This window comes from Vipera ursinii (genome assembly GCF_947247035.1).
Source record: "Vipera ursinii genome assembly, chromosome: 9".
In the NCBI taxonomy this organism is placed as follows: Eukaryota; Metazoa; Chordata; class Lepidosauria; order Squamata; family Viperidae; genus Vipera; species Vipera ursinii.
Genome location: NC_139523.1, coordinates 25540401 through 25559229, shown reverse-complemented (window position 1 = coordinate 25559229; position 18829 = coordinate 25540401). Strand labels below are relative to the sequence as shown.

Below are 18829 nucleotides of genomic sequence, written 5' to 3'. Positions count from 1 at the left end.
GGGCATGTGCCACTCCAGAGGCGGCCACTGAGCACGAGGACGCCTGCTGCCACCCTCCAAGCTGCGGCTCCAGCCACCACTGCTCGTCCTGTGGTCCCATGCCCCAACTGCCCCCTCTGCCTCTACCCCTGGGAGGAGGGCTGGGCCAAGCGGGCTTACTTTGCTGCAGCCACTCCCAGTGCCGATCCCACTTGTCCACCATCTCCTTCTTCTTGGTCCTCAACTTCTCCAGGTGGAGCTTGATCTGCATTGCAAGCAAGAGAAGCCTGGCTGGGAGAGGGAGAGGGCGCAATTTTGAACCTTCCAGGATCCCCGCCACAGTCTGGGAAAGCTCTGCCTTTGCTCAGTGCCTGAAGCTGGGCACTCGCCTAGGCCCCTCTGCCCCCAGACACAGAATATCCTCGGCTCTCTCTGGCGTTGGGCAGGGCAAAAGCTGGAAACCCGAAGGCTGGCCTGCCTGCCGGCCCCAGAAGCTGTCTGCTCTGCTTTCCACAGCAGCCCTGGAGGAACCTCTGCTCACATCTGCTTCCCGCTGAAATCAGCAAGAGCAAAGGCAGTCTGCTCATGCGCAGAGGAACGCTCTCTGGCTCCTGGATCCTGCCAGGGGAGCGCCATCAGCAACAGTCTTCTCGCTCCCCCAGAGGTTTCGTGGGAGGCTCTGGAAGGGGAACACCAAGCAACATCTCCCCCCTCCCACCCGACAGAGAATGGCCCTGGCTCCAGGTTCCCCCCACTCAACCTCAGCAAGTCCAGAGTAGCTGATCCGCTCCACCAGTTGTTTCCTCCCTGCAGAGTTTCCTCATGCAGATGAAAGACCTGCATACAGCGATGGATTTGGGGAAACCCTCTGACAAATCGATTGGTGTCCTTCCAGAACTGCCAGCCTCAGCAACCCAGTGAGCCCTGCATGCTAAATCCCCTGAGCACTCCAGGTGCCAGACATGGGGCGTCCTCCAGTCCCCCACGCAGTGGGCCCACCAGTCTGCCCTCCGCCCTGCAATGGGCCTCGCGTGAGACTCACCTCCTCGGAGGCCGGGCTTCTGTTCAGCACCAGAGTCTTGCCCAGGTCAACGCAGGTGGAGATGGACTTGCTGCGAGCCTCAATTTCACCCTTCAGGCCTTGGTGGTCGCTCATCAGCACCTCCACGGTGGACACATCCCTGCGGACAGAGGTGGTGTGGGGAGAGTGGAAGGGCCATGAGGAGGCGCTGCTCCTTCAGAGGACAGCAGGCCGGGGCCGCTCTTCCCACCCTTGGCAGTACCTGGGCTTTTCGCCAGCACCAATCTGGCAGAGGATGATGTCCATCCAGGAAATGAGGTCCCGCACTAAGTTCAGGAAGCGGATCTTATCGGCCGTTGTGGTCACCTGCAGCCGGCAATCTTCACACAAGCTCAACAACTCTTTCCAGGAACGCATCACCTCCTGCTCCTTGGTGGCGATGGCGTCGGCATTCTCACCCGCATACACTGTCTGCAGTTGGGCTGCCACCTCCTGCAGCTGCCGTACCTGCCGTCCGTTCCCGCCCCCCCCACCCAGAACAGGAAGATATTATCCTACCAGTCAGCTTGCTCGCCCCCCAGGGTGAGCGTTCCCTGAGCGCCATTCCCTTCCGACTCACCTGGGCCACCAGCACCTGGACGTCATGCTCAAAGGACTTGAGCATCCTTTGCAGAGTCCCAGCCGAGGTCTTGCACTCCCGGGCTGCAATCGCGGGTAGACGCTGCTTCTTCTCCTCAATTTGGGACAGGACATCCTTGCAGTCATTGAAGAATTTGTGCAGCTCGTGGGACGCAGCCAGCATCTGTGCCCTGGTCTCGATCAGCTCTAGCAAGTCCGCCCAGGCCTCGTTCACCCCATCCTTCCACTCGGCAATGGTGGCAGCATCTGCGTGCCCATACTCAATCAGCTCATCCACCATCTGGTTGATGGCCAAGATCCGCTCATTGCCAATAGTGCCTGTCTCACTGGCAAACTCAGTGAACTTCTCCTGCAGCAACTGTGCAAAACAAAGAGAGAGAGATGTGGACGCACAGGTGTGTCTTGTGCAACAGTGGCCAAAACCCTTCTTGTTTCTGCATTCTGGACATACAGTTCTCAATGTTTCCTCTTCCTTGCCAGTTGCTAATTCCCCTACCTCCCCTTTGGCTCTGGAGCTGGCACAGAGCTGGAGAGCATTTCCTAGGCGCCCCATTTCTTAAAGAAACCAGGTTTTGGTGGGCGCTGCCATCCCCCGGGAAGGGTCTCCCTCCCGCTTCCGGGCCGTTGGCCATTTTCCCTTTCTCACGGTCACATGCTCGAAGTCCTGTCCCAGTTCGGGTGAGCCAGCCACCACCTCCTTCTCAGCAACCCAGTGCTCCATCTCGTCCACCTCGCGGTGGAGCTGGTAGAGCCAGTACTGCTGCTCCAGGCTGGCCTTTCGCTCTTCCACCAAGTCCTTCAGGGAGACGTAGAGCCGGTCCACCTGGGACTGCCTCCGGCTGACCTGCTCGCTGGCAAAGACACAAGCTGGTCAGCGTGGCTGGCAGGGGGAGTAGGCAAGGGGTGGGGAGAGCAGGGCCCCACCTGTCTGCGTGGCCCAACTCCAGCAGGGACCGGCACTGCCGCGACAGCTGGGCGATGGTCTCCGCGTAGTTCTCCACTGTCTGTTCGGCCATCAGATGCTTCTTCAGCAGCTGCAGCGTGCTCTGCTCATCCTGGAAAAAGGGTTTCAGGCAGGGGAGTGTGGGCCCCCTTACCCCCTCTTGCCCTGCTGGTCCATCCTGCAAGTGGGCATCCTCGGATCTGCAGCTGGAGAAGTCGTCTTTCCCCAAGCGCCTCTCTCCTGGCCAACTCTGGATCCAGGCAGCCAAAAGCCAGAAGGGCCAGGCCTGCACAGGATCCCCAGAGCAGTCCAAGGAGGAGAGTGGCAGCTTTGGCTGCCCAAGGACTCAGGGGACAGCCTGGGAAGGGGAGCCGCTCCCCAGCCAGCAGACCCCCTCCGGTGGCTGGTTGACCCCCCCCCCTGCTCTAGGCAGCCCCCGGCCAGGGCAGAGGGGAGGCTCACCTTGCCCTTCTCGTCGGTCATCATGAAGAGCTCCTGCTCGCTCAGCCAGGCTTCCACTTCCCCCACGTCAAAGAAGTACTGCTCCACTTGGTAGGTGGCATCCAGCAGCTGCTGCCGCTGCTCAGTCTCCTCCTGGAGCATGCCCCACAGTCCGGAGAGCTTCTCCCACAGAAGCCGCACTGTGTCCACCTCAGGGCTCTGGATGGTAGCCACGCTGCCGGCTCGCGCCAGCAGCTCATCTACACGGGGTTTGTGCACCTGTATCTCACGGCGCAGGTTCTGGTGTCAGAGCATTAGGGGGAGGGGAGAGAGGGGGAATTCACTCAGCATCCAGCCAGAGTGGAGCGTGGCTGCCAGGTCCAGCCTTGAGGATGGGGAGGGGGGTTAAGGACCATCCTTTGCCACCACCACTGACTCTCCCTTTGGGTTATGGGGGAAGGGACTTTGGGCTGGCACCGAGGCTCAGCCACGCCAGCTCCGCTCTCCAAAGCAATGCCACTTTCTGGGTTGGCTTCAGAGCCAAGCAGGCTTTTGCCCAAGGCCCCTCTCTGGACAGGGCCCCCCCTCTCCTGCTCACCTGGTTCTTTTTGATCAGCTGCTGGACATTCTGCAGGTTGCTCCCACGGTCTTTCAGCCTGGCCAGTGGGAGGCGGTCCTGCACCCAGACCTAAAGGGAAAGCAAGGGCAAAACTGAGAGCCTGAAAGCAACGTGAGCCACGTAGCCAACTGGCAGCTCCACAATGTGCAGACAGTGTGGGCTCTTCTATGCATCACTTCTCTTGCCTGCCCTTTGGCCGGGAGGGCCTTCATGCTACTTTTTTTTTTGACTGGTTGGGCAAAAATAAGCCACTCGGCGCCCTATGGATTTCTGTCCTTGGACATCCCAGTCAGAGAGGAGTCCTGCACGGCGCAGAGTCCCGGCTGGCTGCAAATCCCATCAGCTCTCCTGAAGCCAGTCCGGCCGTCATCTCTGCCCAGCACCTACCAGCTCGTCCTCCAGATCATGGCTGATCTGATGCAGTTCCTTGGAGGCCAGCAGGATCCTCCGGCGCTCCCGGAGGGGCTCAATGAGGCGGACAATCCGTGCTCCCACCGCGTTCTGCTTGCCATCCACCATCTCCTGGCTGGCTGTCTCCAGTGGCAGAGCAGCGACCTGGGTCTGCAGCTCCCCCACCTCCTTGGACCACTCGTCCACTTGCGTCTCCAGAGTCTGCGAGAGAGAGGGCTGGCACTGGGTGGCACCCACGAACATGCTCCGGCTCCTGCCAAGTGTGAATCTGGGCAAGGGGCTCTGCTGCAGCCCCGGGTCCTCCTCTGGGAAACACTGGCTGCTGGAAGAGCTCATGGCTCAGGCCTTCGGCCCTCTTAATGCCCTCCTCCCCTCTCCCACCCCTCCCCGTCATCAAGCAGGTGGAATGCACAGAAGATGGAACCGACACCTTTGCTGAAGGTTTGGGCTTTGCCCTGAAGGCTTGGTCACCTGGTCATCGTCGAGTGAGCTCTGCCTGCAGCCTGAGTGGGAGGGGCCCAGGGTCAGCTCCAGCCCAGATTCCCCTCTCCAAATAATGTGCCCCCGTTCCAGAGTAGAGGTTGAGGGATGCAACCAGTAACACCTGATGCCTCAGAAGGGAGACAGGAGGGAGTCCCCACGTCCAAGAAGAGGAGGGGGCTGTCCTGTCTAAATTGCCTGGCTTGTAACGACCCCTCATGATTCTCACATAGACTGTCCCTGCTCTAAAAGGACCAAAGAAACGTCAAGCCAGAAGCGGAAAAGAGAGCAAGCATCTCAAGAGAAGGTTATGGACCACAGAGCTAGTTCTTAGCAGGTGGAAAGTTTCTCTGGGGTTTCTCCTCCAAAGGAGCTGACCCAGGAAGACCCACAGAGCAGATGGAAGGGCAGAGGCAGAGGGCTCTTCCTGATCTGATCGGCTGTGGTCCCTCCAGGTTCCTCCTGCAACAACTTGCCTCTCGGAGGAGGAAGCAAAACTCCGCAATAGGTCTGATCTGGACTGACTGCTCCAGCAGAGGCCCCCAGTAGCCCAGACTTCCCCCCATTCTGTAGCTCCTCACTCCTCCCCTCCAGCGCACCAGCAAGAGAAGCCACAGTGGGTCTGGTGAAGGCCTGGCTGGTCCCAAGGGCTTCCTCCGGCCTCCCCAGAGGGCCCCAGTTCCCACGGGCAGCTTCTTGCCCCGGTGGAGACCAACAGTTGGCCATGGCCTACTTTTCCCAACTGGTATTCCACTGGTCTTTTAAGCTCCACAGAATTGCTCAGTGACTCTCTTCCCAAAGTCCACTCTGGGTGGCAAGGATGCCAAAAGGCCTCTCCCAAAGCCTTGGAAAGGGAGCACAGCGGCGGCGGCGGCAGCAACTAGTCAAGAGAATCAGAGGGTGGGTGTGCCAGAAATGCCCTCAGTTCTTCCCATAAAGCAGGCCAGGCACCCTGCCCCCAAGGGACTGGCAATCCCCACTGCTGGAAAAGGCTGGCCACAAAGCAGAGGAGGAGCAACCCACCGGAGTCTGCGGAGCCCCTGGGGCTCTCTGAGCTGGGTGGTTTTCTTGCAGGTGTTTCATTACCCAACTAGGTAACGTCATCAGTGCTAGGCTGACATTAGTGCTATACTAGCACCGATGATGGTACCTAGTTGGGTAACGAAACACCTGCAAGAAAACCACCCAGCTCAGAGAGCAGCAAGAACTCCTCATTTCAACCCTGAGCTACAGTAGTCTGTCACCACTGTATATAGACCAGCCAAGCAGGCAGCCCTTTGCACTCCAGCCTCTCCACAGGCTCTCGTCTCCTGGGGGTGGGTGGGTGGGTGGCAGGCTCAACACTGTCCAAGGTTACTCCAGGCAACCGTCATCCGCCAGTACCAACCAAATCTGATTGGGTGCAACAGGTAATCAAGGAGGCACCTGCTGCTTTATTTTTAATTTGCAGCATGTTACACTTTCTTTCAATGCTGTCCTGTGAAGCCAAAGGCATTCCAGTTATCTTGGGAAAGGTCTCAGCCGGGCTGCTCCCCCGAATATTCTGTCTTGGAGAAGCCCAGACTGGCAAGGCCTTCGCACAGCTGGAGCCGTAAAGCCAGACGCCTTTGGAAGCCTACCCCCACAGCACCCAAATCTCTTCACCTCAAAGACCCTTCGCGGAGCTCTTGCAACCCACCTGCAGCTTCTTGAGGTTGCTGTTCACGCTGGCCAGGTCCGGCCCAGCATCCACCGCCTGCAGTTGGCTTTCCATGTGCAGAAGCTGCTTGTCCAGCTCTGTGTAGCTCTGCACTATCCGGTCGGCCTGCGTGGCTTCCAGAAGCTGCTGGGCCTTCACCTGAGTGGCCAACTCCAGCTCTGCCCAACACTGCCGGATCTCCCCCAGCTTCTTCCTCACTGTTTCTGCCAGCTCTGGCTTCTCCTGGATCAGCCGCTGCCCCTCCTGGGGGCGAGAGAGGGAAAGGAAAAGAGCTGGCACAGTGCCCCACACCTTCTGCCAACGGCCCTGGATGCTGGGCCCAAAGCCTCTGGCTCTCCCGGTGTGCCCTTGGGGCTTCCCTGGGCTTCTCGTCACGGCCTCCGGCACAGCTTGGGAGTCTGGATTCCTGAAAACATTCCCTGAGCTTCTACAGGGCCACAGTCAATGCGAGGGATTGTGAGGAAGCCGGAAAATGAAGGGGAGGGATGTCAGAAATGCACCCAGAAAATAAGAGAGGAATTTGTTAGTAACTTATTTCCTAAGTGGTGGCTCAGTCCAGCCTGCAAAAATCCTGGGCAGCCATTGCAAGAGCCTTTACCTTATTACCGCCCTAAGAAACATGGCTGGATCTTCCTTGCTGAGATTCTGGCCTTCCCCCTGAGTCCTGGTGTTGAAAGCGCTTTGTTTGCGCCCTGCCACGAGGCCTCGAAACACACCTCTCTCGGCGGCCCTGAATCTTCACCAGCTGGCCTGGCCCCTGTGATCCGCTCTGACTCACCAATGCCAGGGGGCGGCTGTCACTAGATGCGCTGGCCACACCAGCACTGACAACCTGAGCAGCTTTTGCCATCTGTCAAGGGAGACCCAGGCCCTCCCATCCTGGGGGCTTAGTTTAAACGCAGGTTCCCCAGAACTGCTGCCTGCAGCCCTGGAGAGCACAATTCTCCCCTCTCTCTCCTTGGCTCCAGGCTTTGAAGGGCCCCCGAGAATGGCTCCACAGACCCAGCTGTGTTTTCAGCCAGCACTGCCTGTGCCCCTCTTCCTGAGATGGGGAAAGGAGGCAGCTCCTCTAGCAAGGAGCCACCCTTCTCTTGCCCCCCCCCCCGCTGCTGTCATTGGATGCACAATGAAAGCAGAAGGGGAGAAATGGGGTGGGGGGAGGCACTGTACCAGCTCAGCAACCTTCCCTTCATCTCCACTGATCTGTCCAAAGTCACAGAGAGTGTTAGGGTTATGGGGGGGGGGGCAACCCTCCTACCACCTTTGCTCTAATCCTTTTTCTGCTGGTTCCCTTCCAGTACCCCTTCCCCTGGTCCCCCAGGAGAGCTTCCCACCCACTGGGGTTCAAGATGCTTACTCCCTTTAGGCAGATTGGTTAGTGCACCTGTTGATGCGTGGCCCAATACCTCCTCAGGGAGTTTTCCTGGGCGGTGTGTGTGTGTGTGTGTGTGTGTGTGTGTATCATGGCACTGCCAAAGGCACCACAGTCCTCCTGCCTTGTCTTGTGTCAGGTGGGGGGCGGGCAGCAAAAGGGAGGGCAAGAGCTCCCACTGCAGCTGTGCATCATCCTTCTTCCCTGCCTGCAAGGGGTGGGTGGGGGCGACTTGCAGGGCAGGCCTTGGGATGCTGCAGCAAACTACCTGGGTAGCTTCATCAGCCAGATGCCTCCCTGGGCACCACCTGCAGGACCCCAGGCAAGTAGCACCCTGCCAGGCCACAAGGTCAAGACACGTGCTTCGGGGCTCTTGGCAACACTTACAGGCCCAGACCTTGGGGTGTATCAGGAGGGCTTCTACCTTGCTCTATTTTCTTGGGAATAAACCTCCATCTTTCTCTGCTGAGGGGAGTTTCTCATGTGGTGCACACACAATCCCACCCACCCCCAGCTGTCAAGGGAGTTTCTGAGAAAATGTGCCAGTTGCTCCTGCCAATCCTCAATCCCTAAGGGCAAATGGCTGCACATAATACCCCAGCCCCCTCCTGCCTGCCGAACCTTTACTGATGGGTTGGCCTGATTTGTACAGGAGGCAGGCAGGCAAGATTAACCCACCCACTGCTTCTCTGTCAATTATACCTAGAACAAAACCAATGCCAAGGCCTCCCCCTGCCCCCTGAAACCTGGCACGGGAGCAGCACTTGGCTCAGACACGAGGGAATCTCCTGCAAGAATATGGACCTCCCTCTACTCACTTGGCTTGGGGTTTCCTGCTCCACTCGGCTTGCCAAGATCTTCACAGAGGAGGAGGGGGTGCCGGGAATGCTTCCTGGGGCCCTTCTGCATGGCCCCAACTTTTGGCATGCAAAGCGAGTGGTCTGCCATCCAGAGGGTTTCCTGCTGCCCTGAGATCCCTGCAGCATCAGCCGCTTTGTGGCAGGGTTCCCTGGGCTCACCCCCTCAGAGGAATGCAGACGGAAGGAAAGGGGGTGCAACCCCTCTGGCAAGAATACCTGGTGCCCAAATTCAGAAGGGACCCTTTTCTCTGGCTACACCATGCAGTCCCAAGGGGGCAGGGACTGCCCCGTATTCACTGCCACTTGCTCTGCATTCAGGGCACTTCAAGCAGCAGCTCCAAACCTATCTGGGCACCATGAAACTCCTTCCCCTCAAGGGGTCCACCCTTACCTGGGAAACAGCATTTTTCAAGCACACGTAACTCAACTCTTCATGCTACCAGCAGGCACAAATGAGCCCCTTCTTGGGGAGAACTGACAAGTCAGGGATGTACCATCATGAAGATCAAACCCCCGCCAAGCCCAAGCCAGCCGGCCTGCTTCCAGAACAACCTCCCTTCGGGCCAGATTCAGCCCCAAGCCTCTTCCATCACACCTGCTACTCCCAGGGGAGCCCCAGCCCCCTTCTTGCTTGCCAGACGCCTTCCCTGAGTTTCTTCATAGACAGGGCTACGGGCCCCCTCCCCAACGGAAGAAGCTCCCCAGCTGCAGAAGGTCAGCCAACCTTCCAGCCGGGAAGCAGGCACCACACATCACATCTGGCACAGACACACAACAGGCAGGGCACAGCAGAGGTTGTGGACCGAAGGGGTGGGGGGCGTTTGCATCCCCGCGAAGCTCCCGGGCCAAGGCAAAGCAGACCCCATCGGGAGGCGCCGGACATCTGGGCAGCTTCCCCGGAACACCCTCCAAGACGCAGTGCGGGGGGCGGAGGGGAATCGGCCGGCCTCCCCACCTGAGCCAAGCCACGCAACGCTCGAAGCGCGTCCTGCGTCATCAGCCGCCCGGCCGGGGCCGAGGGGGTCTCTCCTCCCCCGCCAGGCGAGACCCCGGCCTCGCTCCTCTCGCACCCACCTTCTCGATCTTGCGCAGCCACTCCTTATTCTGCGCCAGCTCGGCCGTGAAGGCGCGGTGCCGGAGCCATCGCTTGGGGGCCCGCGGCGGCGGCGGCTTCCATAGCGGCGCGTCCTTGTCACGAGGCGCCTCGCCGGCCATCAGCGCCTCTTTCTCCGCCACCCAGCCATCCAGCTGCGCGAGAGAGAGACGGGCGGACGGGGAGGTGCGCTCAGCCCGGGCTCCCGTCGCCCCCTCCTACCTGCGCAGTTGGCGCCTCCGCCCGGCGGCTGCAGTTGAGCCCGGGCCTTGCCGCGTCACGGTCCCCAACGCTCCGAGCCCGGCCGGCGCGCTGCAGCGGCAGAGCCGCGGAGTCGCTCACCCGCCCGCTCATCCCGAGTTCGCGAAAGGGGGGGGCTTCGCTCCCGGAGAAGGATTTTCGGGTGGGGGGAGATAGGCTCAAACCGCATGTTCCTCCTCCCCCATTCATCCCAGCCTCCAGCCAGCCCGAGGCGGGTGGGCAACTCGGGGGGGGGGGAATCGGGTGCACCGAAGCGACCCCCGCCTCGCTTGGAGCATCTCCCCTCGGCCTGAAGAAGGGGCAGCGCAGGGGCTTCAAGCCGGGCAGCCGCCGCAGAGGAGGGCGGGAAGACCGGGAGCTGTGCTAAGGAGGAGGGGGGACGGTATAGGGGTAGACCGCCCCGCGAATGAAATACCCACCGGGCCCGCGGAGGGAAGGGGGAGATGGGTTCCTCTCGCTAGCAAGGGAGACGGGAAGGCTGCGGGTGAACACTCTGGTCCTTGGCTCCTTCCGCTTTATTCATTCCTCCCCCCACCACTACTAAGGGCCAGCTCATCCTGTTGGTTTGTGTGCAGGCACACACGTGCAAGGGTTAAGGCTGCATGCCCAAATATTCCCTCATGAAAACCCCCAAAACAATAAGCACTACCCTACCCTTTTGCAAAGGGGGGGGGGTTCCTTCACTGCCAGATTTCTCCGGACAAAGCAGAACAGACTCCCCTGCGTCCTTTCTAGAGCCCTCCAGAGGACTAGCTGTATTTTGGGGAGGTATAACTGGGGCAGAGGTCCCCCAAGTCTGCCACCTTCAAGTCCCTGGTTTGTTGTGGCCTCTTGGGGACAGAGAGCCCCCCCCCCGGAGTCCCCAGGTTCCATACCTCATGGCAGCTTTGCAGGAAGCGCTGCAGCTCCAGGTGGTCACTGAGGCGCAGCATCCAGGTGTTGGCCAGCTGGACATTTTGTCCGCTCCTGCAAGGGGAGCAAACTGGTCAATCTAGTCAGCTTCCTCCCCAGGAGGATTCTGCCTGGCACATGGAGCCCTGCCCCCTTCCTGCCCTCTTTTAGCCCTTCCTGGCATCTGACCCAGCCAGGCCCGCTTTTTGCTTAGTGAGGGGGTGTGGAGCAGGGCTAGGCTTCAGACCCCTTTGCATCAAGGGAGGTGTTCCTCCAAATTTCTCTGTGCTCCAGGAAGCCCCTCTCCATCAACTTCCCAACAGCCAAATATGAGCTGGATTTGAATTAGTAGTAACTCCCCCTCCACAAACCTACTAAAATGCCACACGAGAGAATGCAGCATCTTCATCCTCTTTAAGAACCCAAATCACCATAAGTCCAAAGACTGTGATATTGATTGGAAAAATATATGACAGTGGTGGTAATAATCCCCCCAAGAGACACCACCTCTGTCCCTCCAACTTGGGCTAAAAAAAGCACAGTTGTTTCTATCTGGAGCAGGAGACTAGATTTGGGATCTGACACCATTTAAGATACCAAAATAAATTAGCACTTGGCCTTCTGCAAAGAGAAGCTTCCAAGGCAGAGGAAGAGGAGAAGCATTCCTTTGCAGCATGGACGGTTCCTTCGGACCCCAGCCCTCCTTTATCTTAGTGGGCCTAGCTCCTTGCCTGGACCCAAGGCCTGGGAGCTGTGAGGAATGCAGCCAGTCAGTCACCTTGGGGAGATTGAGACCCACCAGGTCTGCAGGTGGGGACGCGGCAGATGGGGAGATGCCTTCCCCAACCAGCAGCGTCCAACTGGTTGCAAATGGCCACAGCTCCACCACAGCTCCTCAAGGCACTGGGTGGGGGAAGGCATGGGGAGGAACTGGCATTTATTTCTCTGGGGTCTGAGAGTGTGCCCTGCCCCACAGGTGGAGCTTTTCCCCTTTGATCAATGCCTTCCTCAGACCTAGCAGCTTGGGGCCCTGTTGCAAAAGCTGTGAGGTGCTGCCTGCAACCCCCCTCCTCATTGCGCAGCCTACACAACAGGCTGGCCATGGGTTTGCCTGATCCTAGTCAGCAAGGCTGGGCATAGTTAGAGGGAGAGTGGCGGGGAATGGCTTGCATCCGCTCTGGGATTCTGACCCGGACTCTGTTCAGCAGAAGACCTTCTGGGCAGGTCCTGTGGGTTTCGCATTTGGGAGGGGGTGTTCTGCTGACCACCTGCTTACTTTGCCCGGAGGATCTCCATTTTGTCCTTCACCCTCTCACTATAGAGGTTGCCCTGCCGAATCAGGCTCTCGCCCGCCTTGAGAGCCACGGTGGTCTTTTGCATCTGGAGCTCCATGGTGGTCATGAACTCTTTCTGCTTCTTGATCGCCTTCTCCACCCCTTCCACTGTTGTGGGCAGCTCCGTGTGGCCCAGTGTGGCTTCCTGCAACAACGCCAAAGAGGGGCTGAGGCCTTGGCCGTCAAAATCCTCCTATTCCCTTCAGTTGGTTGAGCTGCTTCTACGGAGACTTTCTGCAAGAACTGCTGAAGTCGGGCCAGGGGGCCAGGAGACCCCAACTGCATCATCCACAAGGCTAAGCCCCCCCCCAAAGCATTACTTGAAGGCTTTTCAAAGCCTCAGGATGCCATGCACAGGATAAACCTGCGTGAAAACAAAAACAGAAGCAGCATATCGCGGTTAAGGCTAGCATACTGCAAAGCTTTAGGCAGGGGGGCATGCCCTGGATGACACTACAAGGCAGCCAGCTAGAAAATGCACAACACATCACACCTGGCACAGACACACAACAGGCAGGGCACAGCAGAGGTTGTGGACCGAAGGGGTGGGGGGCGTTTGCATTGGATTTTATGACTGAGACATAGGGACAGGAGTCCTATCTGGGTGGGGCAGGCATCCGAAACACCTTCTCTCCACTGGCACAGGTAGCTCTCCTTCAGCTCCCCCCACGAGCAGAAAGAAATAGCTGTAGGTAGGAAAGGAAACCCCCCCAATGGCTGCAGGGATACCCCCACTTTACTCCAGCTTCCTTTGCTAATACAGGATAACATCTGGGGATCCAGCTGCCTGTTTCCCCCAGAAAACCCTGCTCTTCCCTGAACAAGCCATCTTACTGAAGGACATATCCCCAAGCATTTGCCTAGGGAAGCCGCTGGCCTTCTGAAATTGGCCAAGGAGCCAGCCAGTCGGTGCAGCATTTTTGTCCAAAGGAAAAGCATGGGACCACCCTGTCCTGAACAGCAATGCTCCTATACGGGTTACATGGCTCTTGTCAGAAGTCGAATTTATCAAGGAAAAGCTAATTAAAATACCTCACCCTTTTCTTCCTCGTTGGGAAGGGGCTTAGCGTATATTAAAGGTGGACATTCAGTGAAAGTCCAGCCAGATTTGTCGGATGTGCCTGCTGACAGGAATGCCCCCCCCCAGCTGCCAGCCCCCCCCTTTGGCCTGCAGAGAAGAGAAACTCAAACAAGGAACAACCCTGCATGACCACAAACCCCCCACACCTCACTTCCTTTTTAAATCCTGGATTGCACTTCAGCATCTGATGTCTGGTGAGGTGCAGGAAGAGGTTCTTGCTTCTTAATAAAATCTGTTGATCAGAAAAGGAGCTACCCCATTTCTGATTTTGGATTACTCATTCAAGGCTCATGTTCATTACTAAAAGGAGGTTGCGTCAGCCGGGATGAGATGGGAGAACGCCTTCTGTCTGCCATGGTTTCCAGGAGGGGACATGGCCACACACGGCAGAGCTTTGTGGAGGGCATGTCTTCCTGCACCCAGGCCTCACCTGCCCTCCAAAGAAGGCTCTGGTTTGGAGGGGCCGAAGGAGGCGAGAAAGCCGCTGGTGACCACCAGCTCAGGATGTGGTGCTCGGGTGAACCAACAGCAATCCAATTCTCACCTCATCCCAGGATTAATGTCCATTACAGACTAGGGGGCGGCATTCATACAACCTGCTGTGCTTAGCCAGTTAGCCCTTTGCAAACTGGCCATCTGGCAGCATAGGACCCAGATTGTTATACAAACCCAGCAAGGGGATAAATTCAGTATCCAAACTCAGCCCATTGCACACTTTCACCCGGTTTGAGTGAATCTACCTCAGGGTCCACATGTCCTGCCAGGCCAGAGTGTCTTCTGCTCTCTCCCTAACCTCAAACTGGCTGAGGTTGGCTCGGCAACTTTGGCCCCCTTAGCCCAAGCAGGCAGGTTCTCTGTGTCTGGGGACAAGCCCCACATTCTCAGCCACTGGCCAGACTGTTCAGAGGGTGACAAAGGTTGGGGAAAGTTGGAATAACCCCTCTTTAGTGGAGCAGCCAGTCACGGGATGGTGCAGGCCTGGTCAAGCCCCATGAGTGTCATGGGGCCAAACAGGTTGGCCAAGCACCTCAGGGCAGCTTCCCTTCCCAGCAGGCCCCTTCTGAGCTCCCTGGGGCTGAGAAGCAGGGAGGTTGGCAGCCTCCTCCGAAGCCAGAGGGATGACTGGCAGGCAGGAGGGCCTCCCAGTTCTGCCTCCTCAGTTCCAACTGCAGCTCTGGGGCGGCACTGTGCCCCATCTGCCCTGCAGCAGAGGAGGGTGATGCCAGGCTGCAGCGAGAATTACCTGGTTGTACAGACAAACTTCGGCCTGCTTGGCATCACGCAGGAAGAGGAAGAAGATGTGTGCCTGCACCAGGACCTCCCGGCGGTGCTCCCAGCTCTCCAGCAGCTTGTTCCAGCCCACCTCCAGCTTCTGCAGCCACTGCTGGAGGGACAGGTAGGGCAGCTCAGCTTCCTCCAGCGCCAGCACATCATTGACAGCCTGGATCTTGGCATAATCCTCCTCGTAGCGGCTGATCTCCTCTTTGAGCAGAGCATGCTGATGAAGCAGCCGCTCAGCCTCTGAGAGGTCCCCCGGCAGCTCCTCCCCGGGCGAGGCCACAGCAGCCTGCGTCTTCACCAGCCAGGTCAGAAAGCTGTCCAGGTCCTGGATGAACTGCTGCAGCCTGCAAGGAAAGGCCGGGCCAGTGAGAGGCCTCCTGATACACCCTTGCCCCGATCGGCCTCCCTGGCCACTTTTGTTGACCATCTGTGGTGAGCCCCACTCCCTGCTGCCTCAACCACTGGCCCCACTGACCTGCTGGCCACTGTCAGCGAATCCTCGCAGCCCTGCAGAGTCTTCTTCAAAGCCTCCCACTCCTCACTGATCTCCTCAAACTGCATGAGAACCTCCACGGCCTGGGTGGGGTGGGTGGTGGCCAAGGACTCCCCCTCCTGCTGCAGCTCCACCAGCCGGGGCTCCAGGAGCACCAGGGCCGCTTCGATGGTGGAGAGGCGGCGCTGGAGCGAGAGGACGCTGCCCAGATCACCACTGCTGTACTGGGTGGACTCGATGGCCTTGCGTTTCTCCCGGATCTGAGACTTGATCTCACTGCACTCCAGCAGGTAGTTCTGGATCTTCAGAATGGAGCTGAGGTGACTCTTCTTATCCTCCACCAGCTCCACCACTCGGTTCCATCTAGTCACCCCACGGGGACCAGGAAAAGGGTGACAAGCATGGGAAAGGTCACGATGAGGGTATGTGAAGAAGAAACTCTCTTGGCTCCCCTCTGCCCAGCACCTGGGCGGGCCAGCAGCGTCTGGGCCTTGGGGGCAAGGCTGTGTCCAGCTGTGACTGACTAAAGGAGCACCGGAGTCCCTGATCATGGTTCTGTTCAGAGCTTGAGGAAGGAATGTGGGTGAGAGAGACAGTGGACACACAGTACTGTGCCTGGCTGCAAGAAAGGTCATCCTCTCCTGGCCAAGCATGGAGGGATTCCTTGTAGGGGGGAAAAGAGACAACCGTTCCCCTCCTGCAGTGTTTGGCTCTGGCAACCCCCAGCCAAGCATCCAGGGGTTGGGGCAGACAGGACAGAGGGGAAGCTGAGGTGAGCTGACAAGGAGCAATTGCCTGAGGGTCACCAGCAGCCTGTCCCTCTTTCCTCGCTTGCTCTCAGTGAAGCAGCCCAAATGGACTCAGGTCTGAAAGGAGAGAGCAGTCCCCGGTCAAATAGGAGAAGCTGCCACCCCACTGCCTATACGTGGCTCAGAGCGGTGGGCACCGACCTTCATGCCAGATGTTCAGCTGGACTGCCCTCCCCCTCCGGCGCAGGGCACTTCCTACCTGCTGTTGAGATGGTCCTGGCAGGATTGGACTTCAGACGAACTAGGGTGGCCCCCATCAACCAGCTGCTGAACAATTTGGTTAACATCCAGAATACGACCCATCAGGCTGTTCATCTCTTGGTCGAGGTTTTCAAACCTGTGTGAGAAGGTAGGTGAGATCAGCCCAACTCTCCCTGAAAAGACAGCCAACCTGGGTGGGATGGGGCAGGGGGGGGCAGAAGCAGCAGTACAAAGGAAAGAAGAGGGCAAGGGGCTTGGGCTCTGAACAACCACCCCCCCAACCTTCTCTCCAGTGCCCCCCTACCGGTGCTGGACCGCCTCCACGTCCTCCAGCTTCTCTGGCACTTCCATCCGGTTGAGCCATTGCTCCTTCTCATCCAGCCAGATCTCGCAGGCATTCACCTCGCCAAAGAGGTGGTACACAGCAAGGGCGTCCTGCAGCCACTGGCACCGCAGCATAGCCACTTCGGCCACCTCGTCATACAGCTGCTCCACTTCCACGATGCGGATCTGCACCTCCATGGTCTCGTGGTACTCAGGGGCCAGGGCGGCCAGCTGCTTCCGCAGGGCCAGGACCGCCGCCCGATGCTTATCGATCTCCTGCATCACCCCCTTGTGCTTCTTGACCAGCGAGCGGGTGGAGTGCTCGTCGTGCCCAAAGTCATCACTGGAGACCAGGCGGTAGGCATCCTGCAGCCAGGCCACCAAGTCATCTGTGTCGGCGCTGAACTGGTGGAAGCTCAAGGCCCCTTGCAGCTTCTGCAGATGGCTGGCTGCCAGGCCCTCCAGCTTCTTCCAGTGCAGGCGCACGTCCCGGATCTTCTCCTGCACGTTGCCCAGGCCGAAGCGCTTCCGCAGCAAGGCCTGCTCACCCTGTCGCATGGCCGCCTGCAGCAGGGAGCGGCGGCTGCTCAGCTCGCTCAGGAGCAGGTTGTGCTTGCTCAGCAGCTTGGCCACGCTGTCCAGGTCCTTGCCGAAGCTCTGAGAGGACGACAGGATGCGCTCCTTCTCCTGCAACCAGGCCTCGGCCTCTTCCACCTCCTGCAGGAAGGACCACAGCTGGCGAGAGGCCTCCAGCTCCTTCCGCCGCTTGGACGCCAGCTCCTGCAGCCGCTCCTGACAGCCCTGGACGTGGCTGACGCGGTTGCAAATAATCTGGGGGTCGCAAGGCTGGTAGCCTGGGGGGAAGGAGGTCCGGCACACATGGTGAGAGCCTGCACGATGAGCCCACAAGTGCCCTCCCGCCACTGGCCAAGGCCAACCAGGCCCCAAGGATCACCTTGCAGCTCTGAGAACTTGAGGGCTGCGGCGTTGAGAGCCTGGACCCGGTCCTGCTGCGCAGACAAGTCGGCCTCCAGCAAGCTGTGCTTCTGCAGCAGATCCTCCACCTCCAGAAGGTGCTTCCCAAGCTCCTTTGATGCCAGCTGGGCCTGCCAGGGTGATCGGGCATGAATGCCAGTGGCGAGGCTTGGGGCTTCTTTTCCCAAGAGAGGCCACAGCAGCACCTGCAGGAGCCACACCAAGCCTCTGCTGGCTTAGGGAATGGACCAAATCTAGGGTGCCCCAAGTGGGCTTCTCTGGAGTAGGAGAGAAGCCTGAGTCGATGCATGCTGTTCCCGCTCTGGGGAGAAAACATGCCAGGGAGCCATGAATTTCCTCTGAACCAGGCCAAGTTGGAAGGAATGCGGGGTGGTGCTCTGTCTCCAGGCACAGAAGGGTGGCACACTCTGACTTCCGCCTAAAGAACGGGGTGGCCCCTGACTGGATTCTCTTTACTCCCTGTGCATTTTGGGGCGGGCACAAGTGTTCTTTGAGTTCAGGTGTCATAATGTATGTGTCGATGTACACGAATGCAGCTGGTGGGATTCAGCTTGGCAAAATGGCAGGGGGAAGGACCTACCTTCCAGCTGGTCTCCCCTGCGTTACTGAACAGGGAACACGGAGATTGCCTGCCCGCCCCACCTCCCCAAGCTCCCTCAGGGGGCTCTGGTTAGGACCCGGACCTGCATGTCCTCCATCCAGTCAATCATGTAGACCATCTCCTGGAAAATCTTCTGCAGGGCGACATTCTGCTCCAGGCGGGTGCGCCGAGCACTGACCAGCACTGTCAAAAGTCCCCACTGGCGCAGGATGTTGTCCTTCTGGGCAATGATACGCCTGCTGTCGTAGTAGCCCTCAGACTCCACTTCCTGGGCCAGCTCCAGCACCACCTGAATGCGCTCCTGGTAGGAAGAGATATCTGCCTCAATTGCCTCGTGCTTCTTCATGGCAGCCTCTACGGCCGGCAGGTCACAGCCAAAGTTGTCCTGGGAGGAGGAAATGTGAGCTGGTGAGCAGATCTTGCACCTGCACAGAGTGCCTTTTGAGCAAGCTAGTGGCTCTCTTCCCTTCCCTCAGAGTTTGGAAATAAGGGTCCTTCAGAAAGGCTCCATGAGCTACAATCTCCATGGACCCCACTTCCCAGGAAATCCTGCCTGGCTGGTCCCCAATGGCTGCCTAGGCTCTTGAGCTGACCCACCTCTGCCCCTCTCCCAGTCCGTGCTTCACGGGAGCCTTTTCCCCAGCTGTCCCCCCCCTTTGATGAATGCCCCCCAGAGCTGAGCTCCCTGGGACTTTCTGGCGAGGGACAGTATAAAGTTCTTGCTGGGCACTGGGGTCAAGAGAAAGCTTTGCTATGGGATCCTCGGGGTCCTTCGGCCCACCCCAGTTTTGCTACCTGAGACACCAGCCGCTGGTTCTCATTCAGCCAAGTTTCCCTCATGATGGCTTTGTGGTCAAAACGCTGGGCCAGCAGCTCCAACTTCTCCTGACGGATGAGCTCAGCTCGAAGGGCCACTTCCCGTTCATGCTCTGCCTTCTCCAGCTGCGTCCAGGCCTGGCAAGAGCGATTGAGAGAGAGAAGAGAGCCAGAGAGAGGAGAG

The 18829-nt window shown here is 58.7% G+C and overlaps 1 protein-coding gene across 1 annotated transcript in view; it reads right to left on the bottom strand.

Moving 5' to 3' along the window:
• Nucleotides 1–18829, bottom strand: part of SPTBN4 (spectrin beta, non-erythrocytic 4) — a 33074-nt gene that overhangs the window by 6740 nt on the left and 7505 nt on the right. The window contains exons 11-30 of the mRNA XM_083369459.1: nucleotides 18625–18783; nucleotides 17912–18214; nucleotides 17188–17338; nucleotides 16213–17086; nucleotides 15907–16044; nucleotides 14881–15261; nucleotides 14368–14749; nucleotides 11986–12188; nucleotides 10694–10784; nucleotides 9539–9712; nucleotides 6212–6475; nucleotides 4030–4254; nucleotides 3622–3711; nucleotides 3045–3323; nucleotides 2564–2694; nucleotides 2286–2490; nucleotides 1620–1997; nucleotides 1263–1507; nucleotides 1022–1160; nucleotides 160–244 (exon numbers count right to left, since the gene is read on the bottom strand). Of these exons, the coding sequence (XP_083225585.1) occupies nucleotides 160–244; nucleotides 1022–1160; nucleotides 1263–1507; nucleotides 1620–1997; nucleotides 2286–2490; nucleotides 2564–2694; nucleotides 3045–3323; nucleotides 3622–3711; nucleotides 4030–4254; nucleotides 6212–6475; nucleotides 9539–9712; nucleotides 10694–10784; nucleotides 11986–12188; nucleotides 14368–14749; nucleotides 14881–15261; nucleotides 15907–16044; nucleotides 16213–17086; nucleotides 17188–17338; nucleotides 17912–18214; nucleotides 18625–18783 (4897 nt within the window). The remainder of the gene's footprint in view (nucleotides 1–159; nucleotides 245–1021; nucleotides 1161–1262; nucleotides 1508–1619; nucleotides 1998–2285; nucleotides 2491–2563; nucleotides 2695–3044; nucleotides 3324–3621; nucleotides 3712–4029; nucleotides 4255–6211; nucleotides 6476–9538; nucleotides 9713–10693; nucleotides 10785–11985; nucleotides 12189–14367; nucleotides 14750–14880; nucleotides 15262–15906; nucleotides 16045–16212; nucleotides 17087–17187; nucleotides 17339–17911; nucleotides 18215–18624; nucleotides 18784–18829) is intronic.